The 17833-nt window shown below is 42.8% G+C and overlaps 1 protein-coding gene across 2 annotated transcripts in view; it reads left to right on the top strand.

Annotated features, from left to right (window-relative positions):
* daam2 (dishevelled associated activator of morphogenesis 2) overlaps positions 1-17833 on the top strand; it is a 103757-nt gene that overhangs the window by 27400 nt on the left and 58524 nt on the right. For both annotated transcript variants that reach the window (XM_080479509.1, XM_080479510.1), the window contains exon 2: positions 13315-13608. In XM_080479509.1, coding sequence (XP_080335635.1) covers positions 13441-13608 — 168 coding nt within the window. In that variant the 5' untranslated portion in view covers positions 13315-13440. The remainder of the gene's footprint in view (positions 1-13314; positions 13609-17833) is intronic.

Raw genomic sequence — 17833 nt, forward strand, 5'->3', positions numbered from 1 at the left:
CTTCTCTCCTCTCCTAAGAGTCATGGTAACCAACTCCAAGGTTGTACCCGTGCCAGTTTTTTCGCCCGCATATAATAACACGTCTTTAGTTAGACGGGGAGCTCGTGACTCTGGCGCGTTCCTCCCAGATAAAAATGAGAAAGCGATTTGACACGACAGGATAGTGCTCTGGGGTTCGAGGGGGGGAAAAAAAAGGATGCCAAGTATTGGATTTCATTCCGAGCCCTGTTAATATGTGGGAATGCTGGGACCCCTGGAATGTGGCGTGGCTGACTTTCTTCTCATTCCTAATATTAATAGTTTCGTTATCCCAGTGATCCGGTCTGTGTGATGAGCAGAGATGTGCCTGTTGGCCAAAGCAGAATTGGGTCAACAGCGTCTGTGATGTTTGTCCCGTCCCCCACACACACACTTGATATGACCTCCACCCTGAGCCAACATTAACATCTGTATTGTGAGAATCCTTTGCACACACTGGCTGACTGACTTTTGCTACGCACCATTTGGATGACCTTCTGAGTACAGATACTAGGGTTATGAACCGATCTCTGACCCTGTTATGGCTGTTTGACTGCACTCAATTGTCTGCATCTGTGCTCGGTCAAATTTCAGCTTTGTTCACGCAACTCGTGTCTGCGGTTCGTGGCTTCTATGAAGGGGTTTAGCACGTTTATAACAATTTGCTTCAAACTGTAACTGTGGCCTGGTTGGTTGCTCAAAGCCTGACTGGGGCTACGGCGCAGTCCTGCATTTATTTCACTCGATCTCAAAATCACAGTTGTTACAACCTACGGGTAGGCAATAGGGGGTCTCCGCCATTAGGAATTTTCCTTACATCAGGAAATGGCTTTTTTTTTTTTTTTTAATGAATCATCACACTAAATGAAAAAGCTATTAATTACATCCCTGGAGGTTCGGGGAAAAAAAATCCCCCCCCCCCCCCCTTTTTTTTTTTTTCCAGTGGTTTAGTTGAGGCATTTCCTCTTAATGGTTGAGGTGGGTTACTGTGCCTCATGGCCTTGTTAAAACCAACTGTGCTTATGTTTGTTTTCAGTGAGGCTATAAGCCAATAAGACCTCTGAGAATTCCTGGCTGTAAAAGAGCTGCCAGTCGAAAAGAAACCCGCTATGTTGACTTCTTGTGTTTTCTTCATATTTTACAACTTCTTTTGAGTAAGTTATTTTATACCTTGCCGTTCAAACTTCCTCTTTCACTTATACAAGCCCTTGAGGCAGCACCTTGCATTCATGCTGCCTGAAAAAGGGCTGTTTGAGCTTTTGTGTCTTTAAGATGCTAACCCTAACCCATTATGTTTGTTCAACTTTCAGTACTTGTAATTTGACACCAGCATCATGGTTCGCTGATGCTGTAGCTGGTACAGAGCCATGACACCACCCCGAAGCCAACTTTGTTATGCCATCTTTCCGAAAATTTGAATTTCCCATCAGGTCCCATTTAACAGTTTATGTTGTGATACAAAAGTAATGTAGGGGTGGTGTGGAGCCGGGAATTTAATTTTGGACACTATATTGATATCATGGAGAGTTGGAACATTTTCTATAGAATAGCTTGTAGTTAGCGGCTAAGTGCCAGTGATGGAGTAATTACACGAGCAGAGCTATGCAAAGTATTCAGCAGCCATCGCCATTCATCTAAAGGGCAAAGTTGATGTGTGTGTTACCCATGTTATCCTAAACAAAAGAAAAATGTCTCTGTCTTAAAGTGATTGAGTTTTCCTTTGAGAATATCTGGAAATAATTAACAGACACTATTAACCGCCAGCTATTAAAGTAATGAATAATAATTGTTGTGAGCAGTTAAAGAGGAGGTACTTTGGCTTTCCGGCCTTGTGTAACGCAAAAAGTCTTAACTCTATACAGAATAATGGCCCAATTGAACTGGCTGAAGCTCTCCTCCTTCACATTGTTCCGTTGCTGTTGTCAATGCTTGGTTCTTACAGCAGATGACAAGAAACGTGAGTCACCCGTTGTGCTTTGAGGCCATTGTCATATCAATAGTATCATTTCACGCCGAGGTTTCCCGCTGCATGTTTTTGTGACCGACTCACGCCGTCTTGTCCCAGACTGTCTCCCAGAGACGCTGCTTTGAGGGCCCAGCTTCCAGTCCAACAGATGAATAGGATTTCAGCTGTGTCACCCTGGCTGCTTCCGCGATCTGATTGCAGGGTTGACGGGGGAACTGATTGAAGGAAAACCTAAGCAGAGGAATAAGGGTTGGACTGAATGGGTAACAGGAGTTGGAGTTAAAAAAAATCAAGAGTAGGTTTCTCATGGAGGATGGACAGAACCATGAGTTTTACTCTTTGTACTGTAATTTCATAAAGGTTGGTACAACATTTCTCACTACACAATATCAACCCTCACTGAATTTTGGAAATTTGGTGATGCCGGCTGCGTCATGCGTTGGCACGCAACTATAATGATGATGCAATGTCGCAATAACGAGATGATTCAATGTGCAAGATGGTTTCTGCTAACACAACTCTTTATACTTGCCTTCTTTTTTTAGAATCCTATAAACATTTTCCATTTTGTTTCACCTCCATTGCATTCTGTCAGTGTGTTTGATGGTTCTGCTGGTGTTGCATTGAGCTCACTGCCATTACTCTGGATTCACACTTCTTGGTGCAGCCTACCTCGTCTTGGGAGAAAAGTAAACTATCATATTACAGGACTTTAATAACTTTCCCGACAATGCTGTGTTCTGGGTTAAATGCACTCAGGGGTGTCATTGTGGTGATATTTCTACAACCGCAGAAGCTACACAGCATCCAAAACGTATAAATGAGTCCAAAATTAGCAGGAATGTCTCTGGTACTCACTCCACTACAAGTCAAGATGAATTGTTCTGTTTCATGTCATCTTCTGTCAGACAGCGGAGATGTTTTGCTTCAGAGCAACACTGACTTAAGATTTGAAGTTGCACAAGTCCTCTTGTTTAGTTTTAGTCAGTTTTGGATGATGATTTAAATTTGTTTTTAACAGAATCTGGTAAGCGTGTGCTCTGGTATAATCAAGACCTTGTATATAATTTGTTTACCATGCCCATCAAATAGGCCAGGAATACTTTGCAGGCAGACTCTGCTGTCATACCTAAAAATAACTGTTCCCTTGAAAAGCAGATGAACATGAACTGCGGTGCTCGATTCCGAGAGAACCGCCCCTCCCTGCGCTGGCCTTCCCCAGCAAAGCAGTCCAAACCAAATCATCTGGCTCTTTGTCCAAGGTCCACATGAGAAGCCCCCTCGGTGTACAGACTCCCATGAAAGCGCTGGCCCGCCGACGTGAAATCCCCAGCAGAATGTGTGCTTTTCAGAACGAGCGCAGGAATGCAGCGCATGCAAATGTACCATGAAATAATGGCAGCTCCTCAACTGTCAGTTCTGCTCATTTGTCATTGAAGGCTGCAACTCTTAGCTGCCCACGGAGACCCACACAGGGACTGGATGGGTGATGTCATACCCTAGGAATGCATGCAACAGCGTGTGGTGGACTTGCCTGTTTTGTGTCCCTAATGTCCGTCACATCCGTTATGTTTACATTATTTAAATGATGGGTAGGTCTTGTCTATTTGTCATGCCAGTTGACTTGGATCAGTCAGATGTCATTATTTGTGTCCGTAAATCTGACCACCCAGGCTGATGAACCCGTGTAATTGAGGAAGCTATGCATGAATAACATGATTTTAATCTCTCGCCATGAGAAAGGGCAGGCAGTTTTGTGCATTTGTGCGTCTTTGTTGTGGTGTATGTTGCTGGAAGGTAATTGATTAGCTCTACAGTGTGGCCCCTGACGCTAACGGGGTAAGATGCATGAGTACATGGCCTCCCCGAGCCAGAAGCATGACCGTGGGTGGGCCACATATCCGACCGGGTCCATGGGAGAGTGACTTTCCAGTGTCCCAGGTGATTTGGCTCACATCCAGTGGGTTTGGAGTTCAGGTGGGGGGAGGTGTGTGTGTGTGTGTGTGTGTGTGTGTGTGTGTGTGTGTGTGTGTGTGTGTGTGTGTGTGTGTGTGTGTGTGTGTGTGTGTGTGTGTGTGTGTGTGTGTGTGTGTGTGTGTGTGTGTGTGTGTGTGTGTGTGTGTGTGTGTGTGTGTGTGTGTGTGTGTGTGTGTGTGTGTGTGTGTGTGTGTGTGTGTGTGTGTGTGTGTGTGTGTGTGTGTGTGTGTGTGTGTGTGTGTGTGTGTGTGTGTGTGTGTGTGTGTGTGTGTGTGTTTGAGGGGGGGTAGATCCATTAGTCATCGGGCCGACAGGCAGACAGTAGAAAAGGATTGCAGGGCATTTAGGAGAGGGCATGTCTGGGGCAACAACAACCAAAGAGTGGCACTGCTCCAGCGTGTCCAGGGGCTGGAGTAAATAACTAATTCATGTCAAATTATTGAGTGCACGCTTCAGTTCCACATCTCAAGTAAACATGCAAATAAGACTAAAGAGTGGTAAATCAGAGACGTCCAGGTAGATTGACAAACACTCGATTGCACTTTTGTGAATATTTTTTCCAAACGCATAACAACAATACTGTATTAAGCACTAGTTGTGCATAAAATATCACAATTTCATTGGAATCGTGATATCGAACTGTTTCCATGATCTGCAAATTAGGAATGAAAGACTTTAAAAAGTGATATAAATCATGATTAACTCACACAAATTGTGTGGTTATCGAATGTTCTTATTTCAATGAGTTGCCATAAATCTAATTATTTTAGGGCTGTTTCAGTAGATAAAAGGTTTTAGATGGGTGCTCGTAATGATATGTCTCATTTAACTGTGATTGCACTCTGAAATGCACTCATTCAGATATTGTGATTTGCTATTAAACGTTTAGTTTTTTTTAATTTCTGAAATGTGAAAATTAACCCTTCATTCAGCAATTCATAATATTTTTGTTCCATTTCTTCCAAACTAACTGATGCGTTCATGGCAAATCCCAGAAGACATGAATAGATAGTTGTGAAATCGACGCCACTTGTGCTCGATCGCCCCTGACTCCCACTTGGTGCAACAGATCAATGCTTTTCTTTTTCAAACATGATCAAATAGCAAGTGTTTCTCAAGAGAGAGATTATATTCAATCACAGTATCCATGCAACTAGCAGCTGTAGACAAATCAGGAGTTTAACAAACCTCTGAATGCGATATAATTCTATTAGACATACCTCTAATCTCCAACAGACATATTCTTAAGCTATAAATCATGAAATATGTGAAGTTTTGGTCAGTTTATACTTTTCCAACAGGCTTGCTTAAAGATAGATGTTACATAATGATTTTCTTTGTTTTAATTCTGTATATTTCAAAAGCATTTGCTATAATTTGATGCTTGAAATCCTCCTAAAAATGTGTTTTCTTCCATGTATGTTGTGTATCTTGTACACCACTCCAACCATGCACTCGGTGTTACAGCACAGGAGAAGCCAGTAATGTGTTCTACCTTCCAGCAACGTTCGGCGAGCTATAATTAAAACACAGTCACAGTTCTGCATTATTAAGTGTGACGACATTGAATGAAGCTGAATTCTCATTAAATTCCAACCTTTGCCCAAAGTGATGGCAGTTGGTTGATTCAACCTCCTGGATCAGGCATCTTGTTCCTGCCTGTGCCAACGTGGCACCACTCCTCTATCTTCGATGCTGGGTACTTACGTAATTCCGCCATGTGCCATCCTCCTCCTCCTCTTCCTCCTCCTCCTCCTCTACGATCCAGCACCCCGAAGGAATGGTCCTCATTTGTGGCACCCAGAAACAATGTGTGCGCAGAAATTGTGCTTCTGATCTTTTATTCAGTGCCTCTTTAAAATCTCCTCAGACTCTTGTTTTTTTCTTCTTCCCTTCTTCTCGCCCATTATACTCGTTGTTTGTCTCCACCACTTTTATTGTTGCATCTAGCCTTCCTCCAGCTCCATTCTGTCGGCTGTGACTTCAAGGATTCGTGATCTTTTCAACCTTTCCTGTGCCTCTCGAGGGAAGGTGACAGGTGTGCTGTTATGCTGTAAAGGAAAGGAATAAGGATGAAGGCAGAGGAGGAGGTGCAGGAGCAAACTGAAGGATGGATTTCTATCAGATTTAGTTTTAAGAAGCCATCTGTTGAAATAGTTTTCGCGGTGGGGGGGGGATTGAAATCAGGCTTGCACAGATGTGTGAAAAACTGATCTCTGTATAGATGTACAGCGTTTCTAGCATGCACACAGTTGAACAGTACCAGCAGCAGCTCGTCTCTCCTCGCTGCCAGTCCCTCCTCCTCCTCCTCCTCCTCCTCCACTGACCTACTTCCCGGCGCAAGGGATGAGGCGATGAGGCAGCGGGCTGAATGAGAAGTGGCAGCAGTATCTCCCTTTATCCCCGTCTCCCTGCTCCCTCTCCTTCTCGTCTCTCTCGCGGTTCAGCTCCTCTCCAAACCCTTCAAACTCACTGAGCGGGATATTCGCTCTCCACGTATGCAAACTAATGCAAACAGCGTTTGCACTTGCGTCGGAAACCTTGAGAATTTCCAGACATGCGATCACGCAACCGTACGTGTCGTGCACGCCCAAGCCCACCGCGTCGTTCGGTGAAGCGGCAGAGTTTTGCCTTTCTTCCCCAATTTCCACAAGCGAAGGAGTGCAGAACTTCACTCACGTCAGGACGAGCCAGTTAGCAGTGACTAATCTCTGTGCGCCTCTTCCAGATGGTTTTAATTAGCAGTAGCCTATGGAGGCCGTGCAGGCTGTGGCTCTCTGTGATAGCTTCTCTTTTCATGCAGCCGTCTGTTTCCCAGGATGAGGTGTGTGTGTGTGTGTGTGTGTGTGTGTGTGTGTGTGTGTGTGTGTGTGTGTGTGTGTGTGTGTGTGTGTGTGTGTGTGTGTGTGTGTGTGTGTGTGTGTGTGTGTGTGTGTGTGTGTGTGTGTGTGTGTGTGTGTGTGTGTGTGTGTGTGTGTGTGTGTGTGTGTGTGTGTGTGTGTGTGTGTGTGTGTGTGTGTGTGTGTGTGTGTGTGTGTGTGTGTGTGTGTGTGTGTGTGTGTGTGTGTGTGTGCCGAATGTATGGCATCTGACACAGACGCGAGAAATACGATCAAAGTTTTTACTGTAAATCAAGAGCAAACCTAATCTGAGAAGGCTGCAAACATGAGACCAATAATGTTTTTCTTTGGGAGTTTTGTAGATTTGATAGTTTTTCAATGGAGACGGGCTTTACTGCCATGTTGTTGAGTAAAGATTTGAAGTAGTTACTTTACTTTGTTTACATTTAGGTCGTGACAAAACAGCAACGTTTTGAAGTGAAAATGGAAAACTTCTGTTGCATTCTGTGTGTCAGTTTACACGTCAACGATGCACGCAGCCATGGAAAAGGGAACTTTGTGTTAACAGGGTACTTAATGTTGTCTCATTTACACATTTTCATCATCATTATCTGTATTTATATATTAACAAGAACAAATAGATTTACCAGTCTCAAGCAAGAAATGGCTTCTAAGAGCTTTAATGTCAAACAATTATTACAGGAAATGGAGCACAAAGCAGCAGCAGGAGTTTATTTTGAATAGGCCTGAAACTTAACATACGTAAAGAGATGCTACAAATCTACTTGTTTAAGCTGGGAGACAATTCGTTTTTTAAATTTGGCCTAATCTAACCCAGCCGAATAGCCAGTGAGTCCTAAAACAATCAAAAATGTCAGGGTGTAAGTAATCCGCTACTAATTTTTATGCTTGTGGATATTGCTTCAATGCCTTTTGTTTATTTTTATTTTTAAAGATGTAGTGCCTTAATTCAGGTAAGAAAGTGAAAGTTTCATCATATATAGTCACAAATATTTAATCTTTGTTAGCCTGATATAATTATTTTGGTGGCCACAGCCAGCATGTGGACGTAGCCTGGGGATGTTTAGAATCCCGAAAGAAAAACACAAAATGAAATCTGTCCCCTGTTGAACCAGGCTCGCTTTGTCCAGACTCTGGCGTCACACATCCCCTTCATTTATAAAACTCCTCTCAGAGCAGGGGACGCATTGAGGGGGACGGAGCAGTGGAAAGATTGGGATTAAAGATGGAAGGAGCAGATAGTGAGAAGTGGGCAGAAAAAAATGACAGATGTTACTGTCAGCGGGCCGGGGGTGGGGGTGAAGGGAAATGTCATCCCATTCAAGCTGAGAGTCGGGGATAATGGAAGATGACAGGAGAGGGAGGAGAGAGTGAAGAAGTGAAAAGCCGGGGCATAAGAAAGACTCTCGGGTCACATATGGCAGCGGACATGGTCAATTTGGATTGTTTGTGGTGACTCATCCACACCGAGATGCATAAAGGTCACGTACATAATCCAGCCTTTGCTTCCTTGTATTCTCCACCATGCAGGGTTCGACTGTGTATATAATAAGTGTGTGTGTGTTTGGATTCCTTGGCCTACTTACCCCGGGCAGAGCCTGGAAGCAGGCCAGCAGAAGTGGTGTTGAGTGAGGAGCGGCCGCACGTGGGGCTCAGTGGGAGAGCGCAGATAGAAACTAACAGACACACAGAGACACTGGACAGGAGGCTCAGGTCATGTATTTTGCTGAATGGCTTTAAAACCCCTGCGGAGAGGCCTCTTTTCCATTAGGCTCCACCAGCTGTCCACTGCAACAATAACTAACTCAACACCATAAAGATTTGGCTAGCAGCTCACACTCATATCTCACAGCAATAAAAATGATGAAAAGATGTTAATAGAGCAAAGCGCAGAGGCTCTTCAAGTGTAAATGTATGTTGGAGGGGAAATGCCGTGATTTACCTTCCTGAAGTGGGCTTTTTAAAATTCTGTCATCCCACCGTTAAAGAGTGCAGCTCGGTTTTACTACCGACCGAATTCTCATCTGTGTAGTGCATCCATGCGGATGTGCTCACTGTCTGTGCAGTGTAATAACAGGCAGCTTTTTACAGCATTTTGCTTTTGCCAAATCGGAAGTCATGAAGCAGTAATGATGAATGGAGTTTGCCCATCTAATACATATTTGCCAGTTTGGAAGATTCTGATTCTCAAATGCACCTAAAGCCATGTGTCCATACTGTGCGTTCATTTCGTCCATGTCCTGGTAGCTCACTGATACAGACCAATGTTGCAGTACCGCTGGTAGCCATGGGGGCAGTGTTGAGCTCAGAAGCGGATAACTAATGGTAAAAATGTTCAAAGATCGAGTGAGGTGTTTAACGTATTGAATGTGAGTACTAACTCATTTAGGAAGGTTTCGAGACTTTTTCTATTTTTTTCCGTCTGTTTTTCTTACTTGCGCTGCTTTTTCTTGGCAGCAAGAAATATTAAGTTAATTTAGCATTTACTCTGCATATTTTCATCCTGGGAGGAGGCCCAGAGGTCAGCCCGGGACTTGCTTGAGGGATTATATTGTTAAATTGGTTTTGGATAGGTTTGAATCCCCCACAGAAGAGCTAGATGAAACTGAAGGGACAGAGATGACAAGGCGTTATTCTCTAGACTGCTGCCATGACACCACATGGAATAAATAGGAAAAGATAAAAAAAATCATTGCAAGCACCATATCTGGCACTTCATTAATGCACAATATATAATACAACAAGATTGGGAACATTGTTCTGTAGTTGGCAAGGCACCATTTTCAGTTGACAAGTATTTGCTACGGTTTTGATAAGGTCTTGCATTTTGAACTTGTGTGGTCCATTCAGAATCCAACCCCAGTGGACTGGACTTGTGTCTCTGTTTGCCGTTTTATTTTTTAATTTTTTTAAACGATCGTTAAACTTGACGGCTTTGGGCATTTCCTGAAAAGTCATCCAACGAAACCTTTTCACGATTTTCTAGCGTATACAAAGCCTCACTTGTGCAACGAAACAATAGGGACTGACCTGGAGAACTGGAGTGCAGTACATGCTAGTAACATTTTTAAAAAAAAACAGATTGTGAGCTATGGTGAAATCATCTGAATGTTGTAGAACCTTTCAACACAGCCATATCGGAAAAAGTTGGCAGTATGTGCCAACTTGGCAATGCATTGCTGCAAATCCAGTCAATATATAACGATTAAATCTGTCCTCAAACAATCCTCACATGCTCTGATTCACTCATGCAGTTTATTAAGTCCAATCAGGCCTTTTCTATGTATTTCCAACACACAATACATTCCTTTATCGAGCCAAAGCTGAAATCCAGGCTTTGTGTCAGACTCTAATCAGCCTGATCGATTGCCAGATCTTCCTGAAGATGCTATTAGTAATCATCAGTGTCCTTGGAAGCAAAAATATACTTTTAACGTTGTGAAGACAGAAAACTTCATGGTCATGGAATGGGAGATACAAATTACCCCCCCTCCCTCGCCGCCCCCCTCACTGGCCTAGTTGTAGAAGGGGGCATCCAGGGATTGTCACCCCAGCTATCAAAACACACGTCTATGCAGTATCAAATGGTTCTCGCACATACACAAGATGCCACGCTTGCTATAATTGGGACTCGGGGCGATGATGCAACGACAATGAAACAAGGACCTACATTTGTATGTGAGAAGCTCATCGATGGTTACACATGCTTGGCAAACCAATGAAAAACTTTGTAATCGCCTGCAGTGCATTGGTTGCCGTTGCACGTGCATGGCGAATTCAAGGAGGCGGAAAACGCCGATGAGCAAAAAGACGAAAGGGCAAAATGGAGAAGTGGTGTTTTCCATTTTTTTCCTCCCCTCCTTTAAGCTCCTGTCGAGGGCTCGACGCGTTCATAAAGAATTTACCATGCGGCTAATTTTAGCCCGCGCAGCGAGAACTCCTCCACTGAACCCGTGTGCGCGAGCGAGGGTGATGGCGCAGATTCAACCTGTCCTCCTCCATGTAGCAGATTGTGGCTTCATGTGGAAACCGAAATCATAAAGTTTCACTGCCGTATTAAACACACGGGGCCGTTCCTCGATGCTTGTTAGGTTATGTACAAATATCAGTAAGGACCAAGTCTGGCCCTGGTTCTCACTTCCTTTTGGAAGCTGTGAAATTTATATATTTATTTTATTGTATTTCACATGAATAGCTCTCAAATTGATTTCTCGGTCAAACATTTTGGCTGAATTTGCATGTCCGGGGGTATTGCATAACCATTCATCCATTCATTCACAAACGCTGTTAACTGTCGTATAAAAAAAGAGAACTAGCAACTGTTGTGAGTGTATGCTCGAATTAAAGCATGTGACTGAATACAATATAGTATAAAGAGTATATTATTCATAGAATGTAGACCACCCATGCTCTATTCATATCACTGAGGAAATCCTTCAGGACGTCTCGTCCCCGTTTGGGCTCGTGTTGTGGTGGGCGCCATTCACTACTGTCTTACACACAGCGAGGGACGGCATTGCTGAGGCACAAGCAACACACACACACACACACACACACACACATTTTGCATTCACCATTGTAGCTCAGTAACAAGAGGTTTCTTTATCTGGGCACAAGAACAACCGATGTCAAGACCGAGATGCAATGGCGGCTCCTTCCTGCTTACGTGCTCTCTCGCAAGAAAGTGAGAATCTAATTTTTCTTTTTCTTTTTTCCAAGAGTAGGTTTTAGGTTACAAAAAAGTAAGATGCCTGCATTTAACCTGATATACGTGTAAACATGCATTTCTAAAAGTTGTGTTACAGTGTTGGGGAATTTACTAAAATGTGAATGAAATCTGGTGTTTTGTTGCTTTCTGTAGGTTTTCATTACGGCGCAGAGCTAAAAAAAAGAAAAGTGAAAACTCTTCTGCTGGATTTCTCGAGTAATTTGAATTCAATTTGGCAAAAACAGACGACCTTACCTGTATATAGTTGTTTAAACTATGAGTAGGATGGGTTAAATGCAGAGAAAAAACTTCCCCAAGGGGATTAATAAAGTGGTCTCGCCTCATGAAGAGTGGATTTGAGTGCAGGCTGAGAGCTCCTGAGTGGGGTTTGCATGCTCTCCCTGTGCGTGCGTGGGTTTTCTATAGGCATTTGTGGCTGACTCCCCGTTTTCACTCTATATATGATCGTGTATGTAAATGCATCGTTTTTGCAGTTCTTGTTTGTTTCATGTTGGTCCGTTAGTGAGTGCTCACACATCCGCACAGAGAACAATACACTATAAACATTAACAATGGCGAGTACACGGACATTCGTATGGACGGACAACAAAGCTGGATTGCTATTCCAGGTGACTCGCAACGATAAAACTACCAAGTCCTAGAAGAATATGGACTGTGAGTCATGACGCTCTGGAGGAAAACATTGGTTTTTTTTTCGTCCATCTATTGAAATTAAGGTCTTAATGCGAGTATGTGTGATATTCTCTCTGTGTGATAGTCCAGCGTTTATCCTGTCCCATGCTGCAAATCACAACTTTGAATTGAATTAGGCCTTATCGAAGATGGATGTTGGTGAAGTGGCTTTAATCACGTTTCAATTTTATTCGTATTTCCGTCATAATAAGCAGAAAGGCAGAAATTGTCATTCGATGGACGGGCATGTCCTCCCTTCCTCCCAGCAAAACCCCACATTGCTCAAACCTGAGTTAGGAAACGGGTCAAAAACCCCCCCTGAGTTTAAGTCACGTTCTTTTTTACTCTGGTCACAGTGAAGTTGTAGTTTTTCCTCATTAAAAGGAGAGAGAGGCACATGATCTGTTTCGAGTCTGTGTCGGGTTGTGGCTTAAGTCTCCATAAAAACTGAGGAATTCAACACTAAGCTAAATTTAGAGCTGAGTCAGTGGAGCAACTGTTGTGTCTGCTTTTCATTCATGTTCTTCATCACAGTTGAAAACGCTTTTTATTGAGCTGCTGAAATGTCTTCCGGTCATTTGTTGCACAAGTGGGCTGTTTATTAATAAACATGTTTCCAGTTAAAAGCACAGAATTTACAAACAGGAAACGGATTCAGAAAAAGGCTTAGATTGGAAAATACGAAAAGACGATCTATTACATTGACACTCTGCGTGCCACATGCTCCTTTTGAAGATCGGAAGCAATAAAATCATCAGAAACCAGAACAGGTTTGACTCATTGTTTTTGTTGATGCAGTTTCTTGAGGTTTCAGTCAGTTTTTTGATTTGTTTGCCTTTATGCACACACATCCTATATCCATCCCAAGCAAAGTGTGGATGGTGTAGCACAGTGGAGACCGCTGTGAACTCACTCCCAGCTGAGTCGTGGGATCTATTTAAATGTGAATGGAATGAATTATTGATCGCACGTGAAAATGTGCATTATAGCATCAAGCACGCTTGTCTGAATGGATTTAATGTAACCGAGAATCGGCTGTCTTTGACCGCCTGTGTCTATAAATACTCTTTCTTCTCTTTTTTTTATTCCAGATCATGCCCCGTAGATAGCAGCCTCATCCTCCTCTCCACTCCCCCTCCCTGCCCCTCGGCCCCCTCCTCCTCCTCCTCCTCCTCTCACCTTCCTCGCCGTTGCCACCTGCGTCGCCACGGGCCAGCATGCCCCCCAGGAAGAGGACGCGGCCGGGCCTGGGCTTCCTGTGCTGCTTCGGCAGCAGCGAGCCCCCGGAGATCAACCTGAAGGACAGTGTGCCGCTGCAGCTCCTGGAGTTCAGTGCCCCCATGCCGCCTGCGGAGGAGCTGCACGCACGCTTTTCCGAACTGGTGGTGAGTAAAAGTCCATGTGTTTAAATCCAAGTCCACAATACAAAAAAAAAAAAAAATAGCTAAATGCTTCTTTTGTTACTTAAATGCATTTAATTAGAAGTTTTGTAAAATGTCATGTGATCTGCAACTGATTCGATACTACTTATACGGCATAATTTATCCTTTTAAATCGTCTTGTTTATACTAAAACTTACTTTTGATCATAATTTCATCCAAAGATTTGTGGAAAAAAGGCAATCCCCTGAACCCCAGGATTTTTCCTGTTCTTGTATCCTCTTGACTCTTTTTGGAATCCCACAGGGAATCCCTCTGGTTGGTGTTTACTTTATTAATGACTTTATAAATGCTCAGCTTCCCACGGCACACAAGAATAGTGACATTTTTACAGAGTTTAGTAAACGCCTCACGGAGAGTGGCGCTAAACCGTATTTATAACAAAGCTATATAAAAACAAAAAAAAACTAAAAATAATAATCTGATGGGTTGGAAAAAAAAAAGAAGCAATTTCTGTCACAAAATTTGTAGTTAGATATTTTTCCCCAATTTTCCACTCACTGCCAATAATGGTGCCAGATGATGATATATCAGCAAATGAGCAGAGAAATGGCAAAAATCATGCTCCGTAATCTTTTCGGCAACAGTTTAATGTCTCACTACACCACCTTGTGGCATAAATTGGTATTACAACACGGAACAAACCAGGTCTATTTCCCGACTTGGACATAATAATACTCGGTGGAGTGTTTGTAGATCAGGAAAATGTAGGATAGGAAGCAAACTAGATGGTTGTCCAGAAGATTCAGCTGGATCTCTGCTCGGATCAATTCGACTCTTCATAAATGTAGAAATTTGAATGAGGAAATAATGATGGACTTCACATTCCTCTGTCACAGTATTGGAGCAGTGGTAGTCAAAATAATAATCCTGGCTTTTTATTATTTATCCTGCAAAAAATAACCATGCGCTTTCATGCGACGCGCAATGCGTGACTCAGTCTTAGAGGACGGGTCCCGTGTGGGATAATTGCCAGTTCGCAGTTCCAGTGCATCAACTTTGACGGTCCATTGGGAAAATTAGCACAATAATAATTTTCAGGATGTTGAGCACATACAGAGAAAGTAGCTGGTGTAATCTGCGTATAAACACACTTTTAAATGAGACTGATTCCAGCTTTCCTTTACTTTGCGCGTCGGTTATTTTCCCCTGAACAAACAGGATGAAATCCAGGCTTTTTCAAGGGTTGAGGTTTGTGGAAGGCGTCTGCCTTGCTGGGTTTGTCCGTGCCCAAAGTCCCTTCCATCAATCTCTCCCGTTTATAAATTCAGGAGCTCATCTTTTGCAGTGTTTGCCAGTCCCTCGCTTCCGTGCACAGATCGCACTCCGTTGGCAGAGGTTGCCGGTCTATACCGGTGCCAGAATGGGATTGCTGTGCTGACATGTGCCCGTGGTGTGGAGAGGGATCAGGGCACAGCTGTCAAGAGTGGATGAGTTTGCTGTGGGTTTCAGCTGCCATGCGAATCGCTGGAGGAATCAGCCCTTGTTTCTGTTTCTTTGTTTTGCTCAGTTCCCAGTCTGTTTCTTTGCTGTCTGGCTTCACGACTGCTCCTGGCACTGTTGAGACTCCACCGCCTGCAGTGTATATATATCACACCGCTGTCACATTCGATCCTGGAGATTAAATAAAATCCCATTCATGATGGGAAATCTTTCACCGTTATCAATGCAGATGTTTTCCCAGTAGTGATTCTTCCATGTTCCCAGCTCCCTGACCCAAAACAACCCTTTAACGTGACGTTCAGGCTCCTTTTGTAATCACTGCTGATACCCAAGCAATTAACTCTTAGTAGCTGCACCATATTCACTGGCTTGATTGGAGAAAATTTAAGGTTACAATTGCCGGCAATCAAGACCTTGATTGCGTCAATCAGCATTTCGAAGAACTTTGTGCCCTTAGAGCTGGATAAGAAGTCTGGTTACTGTATAGCACACTTGATGCTTCACATAGCCCACAAACAAGGAAACAACTGGAGATCAGTATTGCTGTGGGTAAAATAAAAAAACATGACTTTTATATGGGAGCGCTCCAAATAACATTACTCGTCAGGATTTAGAGGACGAAATGACCCACAACCTATTTGGGGGTTAAATATCTAATAGATAAACAGTATTTAGGATTAGCCTTTCTTCTCTCACTTTTTCTTGCATGTTATGAAATAGAATAAGCATATTTAAGGTGGATTTCTAAAACGTGAATGAAAGTGACGACTTGGAAAATTAAGATAATAGTGGGTTGCAGAATTATAATGAAAAAAAACCAAAACAATCCCTTTTTGGTTTTAATCAAGTTTGAGGTTAAGAACTGGTCTGATGAGTTTATAACCTGGTGGCAGTGTGACCATTTGATTGTAAATGGGTTCTCACGTGTTTTCTTTAAAGCAGCGTAAACTGTCTTGGCAGTTGAAGAGTGGACGCCAATACCTTGTCCTCGCATCAAAAGCAATTTAAGACACGTGTAATTTTTTCTAATTTATATTGTAGTCCAAGGAACAAAACGAACCAAATCACAAGTGCCAATTGCATTTGTGAAGATCTGTTTTATCGCAAAACTTTGATTAAAGCAACATATTATATGTCTAATCTAATTTTAGTCCAGAACATCGTCATCACATATGAGCATTGGCTTTTTAAAAAATTTATTTTTACATCAAATATCAAACATCCAAGAGTTGGACTACTCGGACATTGTGTAGGAAGGAAAGTTCTTTCTTCTTCAGCAAGTCGTTGGTGGTATTGTAAGCTGCCATCTGCCATTTCTCCAACTGAAAAAAGTCAGAAAGACGGGAAGCGAGCCAGGCGGTGCTCCCATTCTATTGGACAGCAAGTTAACAAGCGATCTAACTCATGGGTGACGTGGATCTGTGCAGACAAATTGTACCATATAACCGTCACTCAGAATAATATGGCAATATTAGTTTGGTTTGTTTGTTTTTATTCCCCCTAAAATGCTTAGTTTCTTAGGTTTAGTGTTAAAATCCTGAATGTTCGATATATTTCAATTTTCCTATAACAGCTTTGATATTGTACTTTTCCTGTTGAGCATTTCACACTTCCATGATATTTTATTTGTAATTCCACTACAGACATTATCCAGTGTTGTAATAACCAGAAAATGCTTAAGACTTTGCGCTTGTTTGGTGCTCTGGTTCGTCTCTACTATTCTTCAAGTGGAGAACATTTCTTTATAGAAAGCATTTAAAGGGGGGGAAGAAAAAAAACATAGATGTTCCAGATAGATGATAAATCAAACTATGCAAGTTTGATCCATGTCTGCTTTTGTTGGACAAAATGATTCTACCTAACGATGGATTGCGGTATCCAAGTTCTTCACATCTGTTTTATTGAACTCCGCCGCCAACATGCTGACACAGATTTCACCCGTCGTCCAAAAAAGTCTCCACAATCAGACCTCAAGGAGTCGCAGAGCCTGGACTCGATGCTTGTAACTCAAGCAGAGTGTTGATGTAGAAGAGCAAAGAGCTGTGCTATTGTGGGGGGGGATCTAGACAAAAAGAGAATAACATAACATTGCGTGTTACTGTGGCAACGGGAGGCAGAGATTTTTGTTGTGAAAGCCTTTGCTGAGAAGGAGAAAGCGAGTCGGTGGATATTCTGGAGTTGGGAGCGACGGATCTGGGCCAAATGAAGGCGTAAACCACCTCCATGTGTCTTCACAGCCATAATAGGGTCTTCCGCTGTGTCTGACTGCACAGTGCAGACTCATCTTGAACTGTGAGGGAAAGTAAAAAAAAAATTGAAATAAAAAATATTCAGCTGACTGAAAAACAGTGAGGCAGGAGAATGCTTAGCTGCAGCTCCCTTGGTAGAATTTCAACCGAACTCAGAGGACCGTACATCAGGTCGCGTTTTGCATTCGCTACCAGAACATGTCTGTCGTTGCATTGGACTGTTCAACTTACAGTTACCAGTATGATCGTGTTTGTCGCATTCAGTTGACAGTAAGACTCAGGCACCAGAAATACTCGGTGTGGTTGACAAAAAAAAAAAAAATCCAGATTCAGCTTAAAACAATTACATCTGCGGCTTCTGTCTCATCACTGGACTGGAAACCCAACTCTTCTTGGATGAAAGAGTTGTTTATATCCAATTCAGCCACCACAACCTCATCCGAATACAATCTTTTTTGGCTAATTTGCGACATCCATAA

Source organism: Lipophrys pholis (assembly GCF_963383615.2).
Source record: "Lipophrys pholis genome assembly, chromosome: 14".
Taxonomy (NCBI): domain Eukaryota; kingdom Metazoa; phylum Chordata; class Actinopteri; order Blenniiformes; family Blenniidae; genus Lipophrys; species Lipophrys pholis.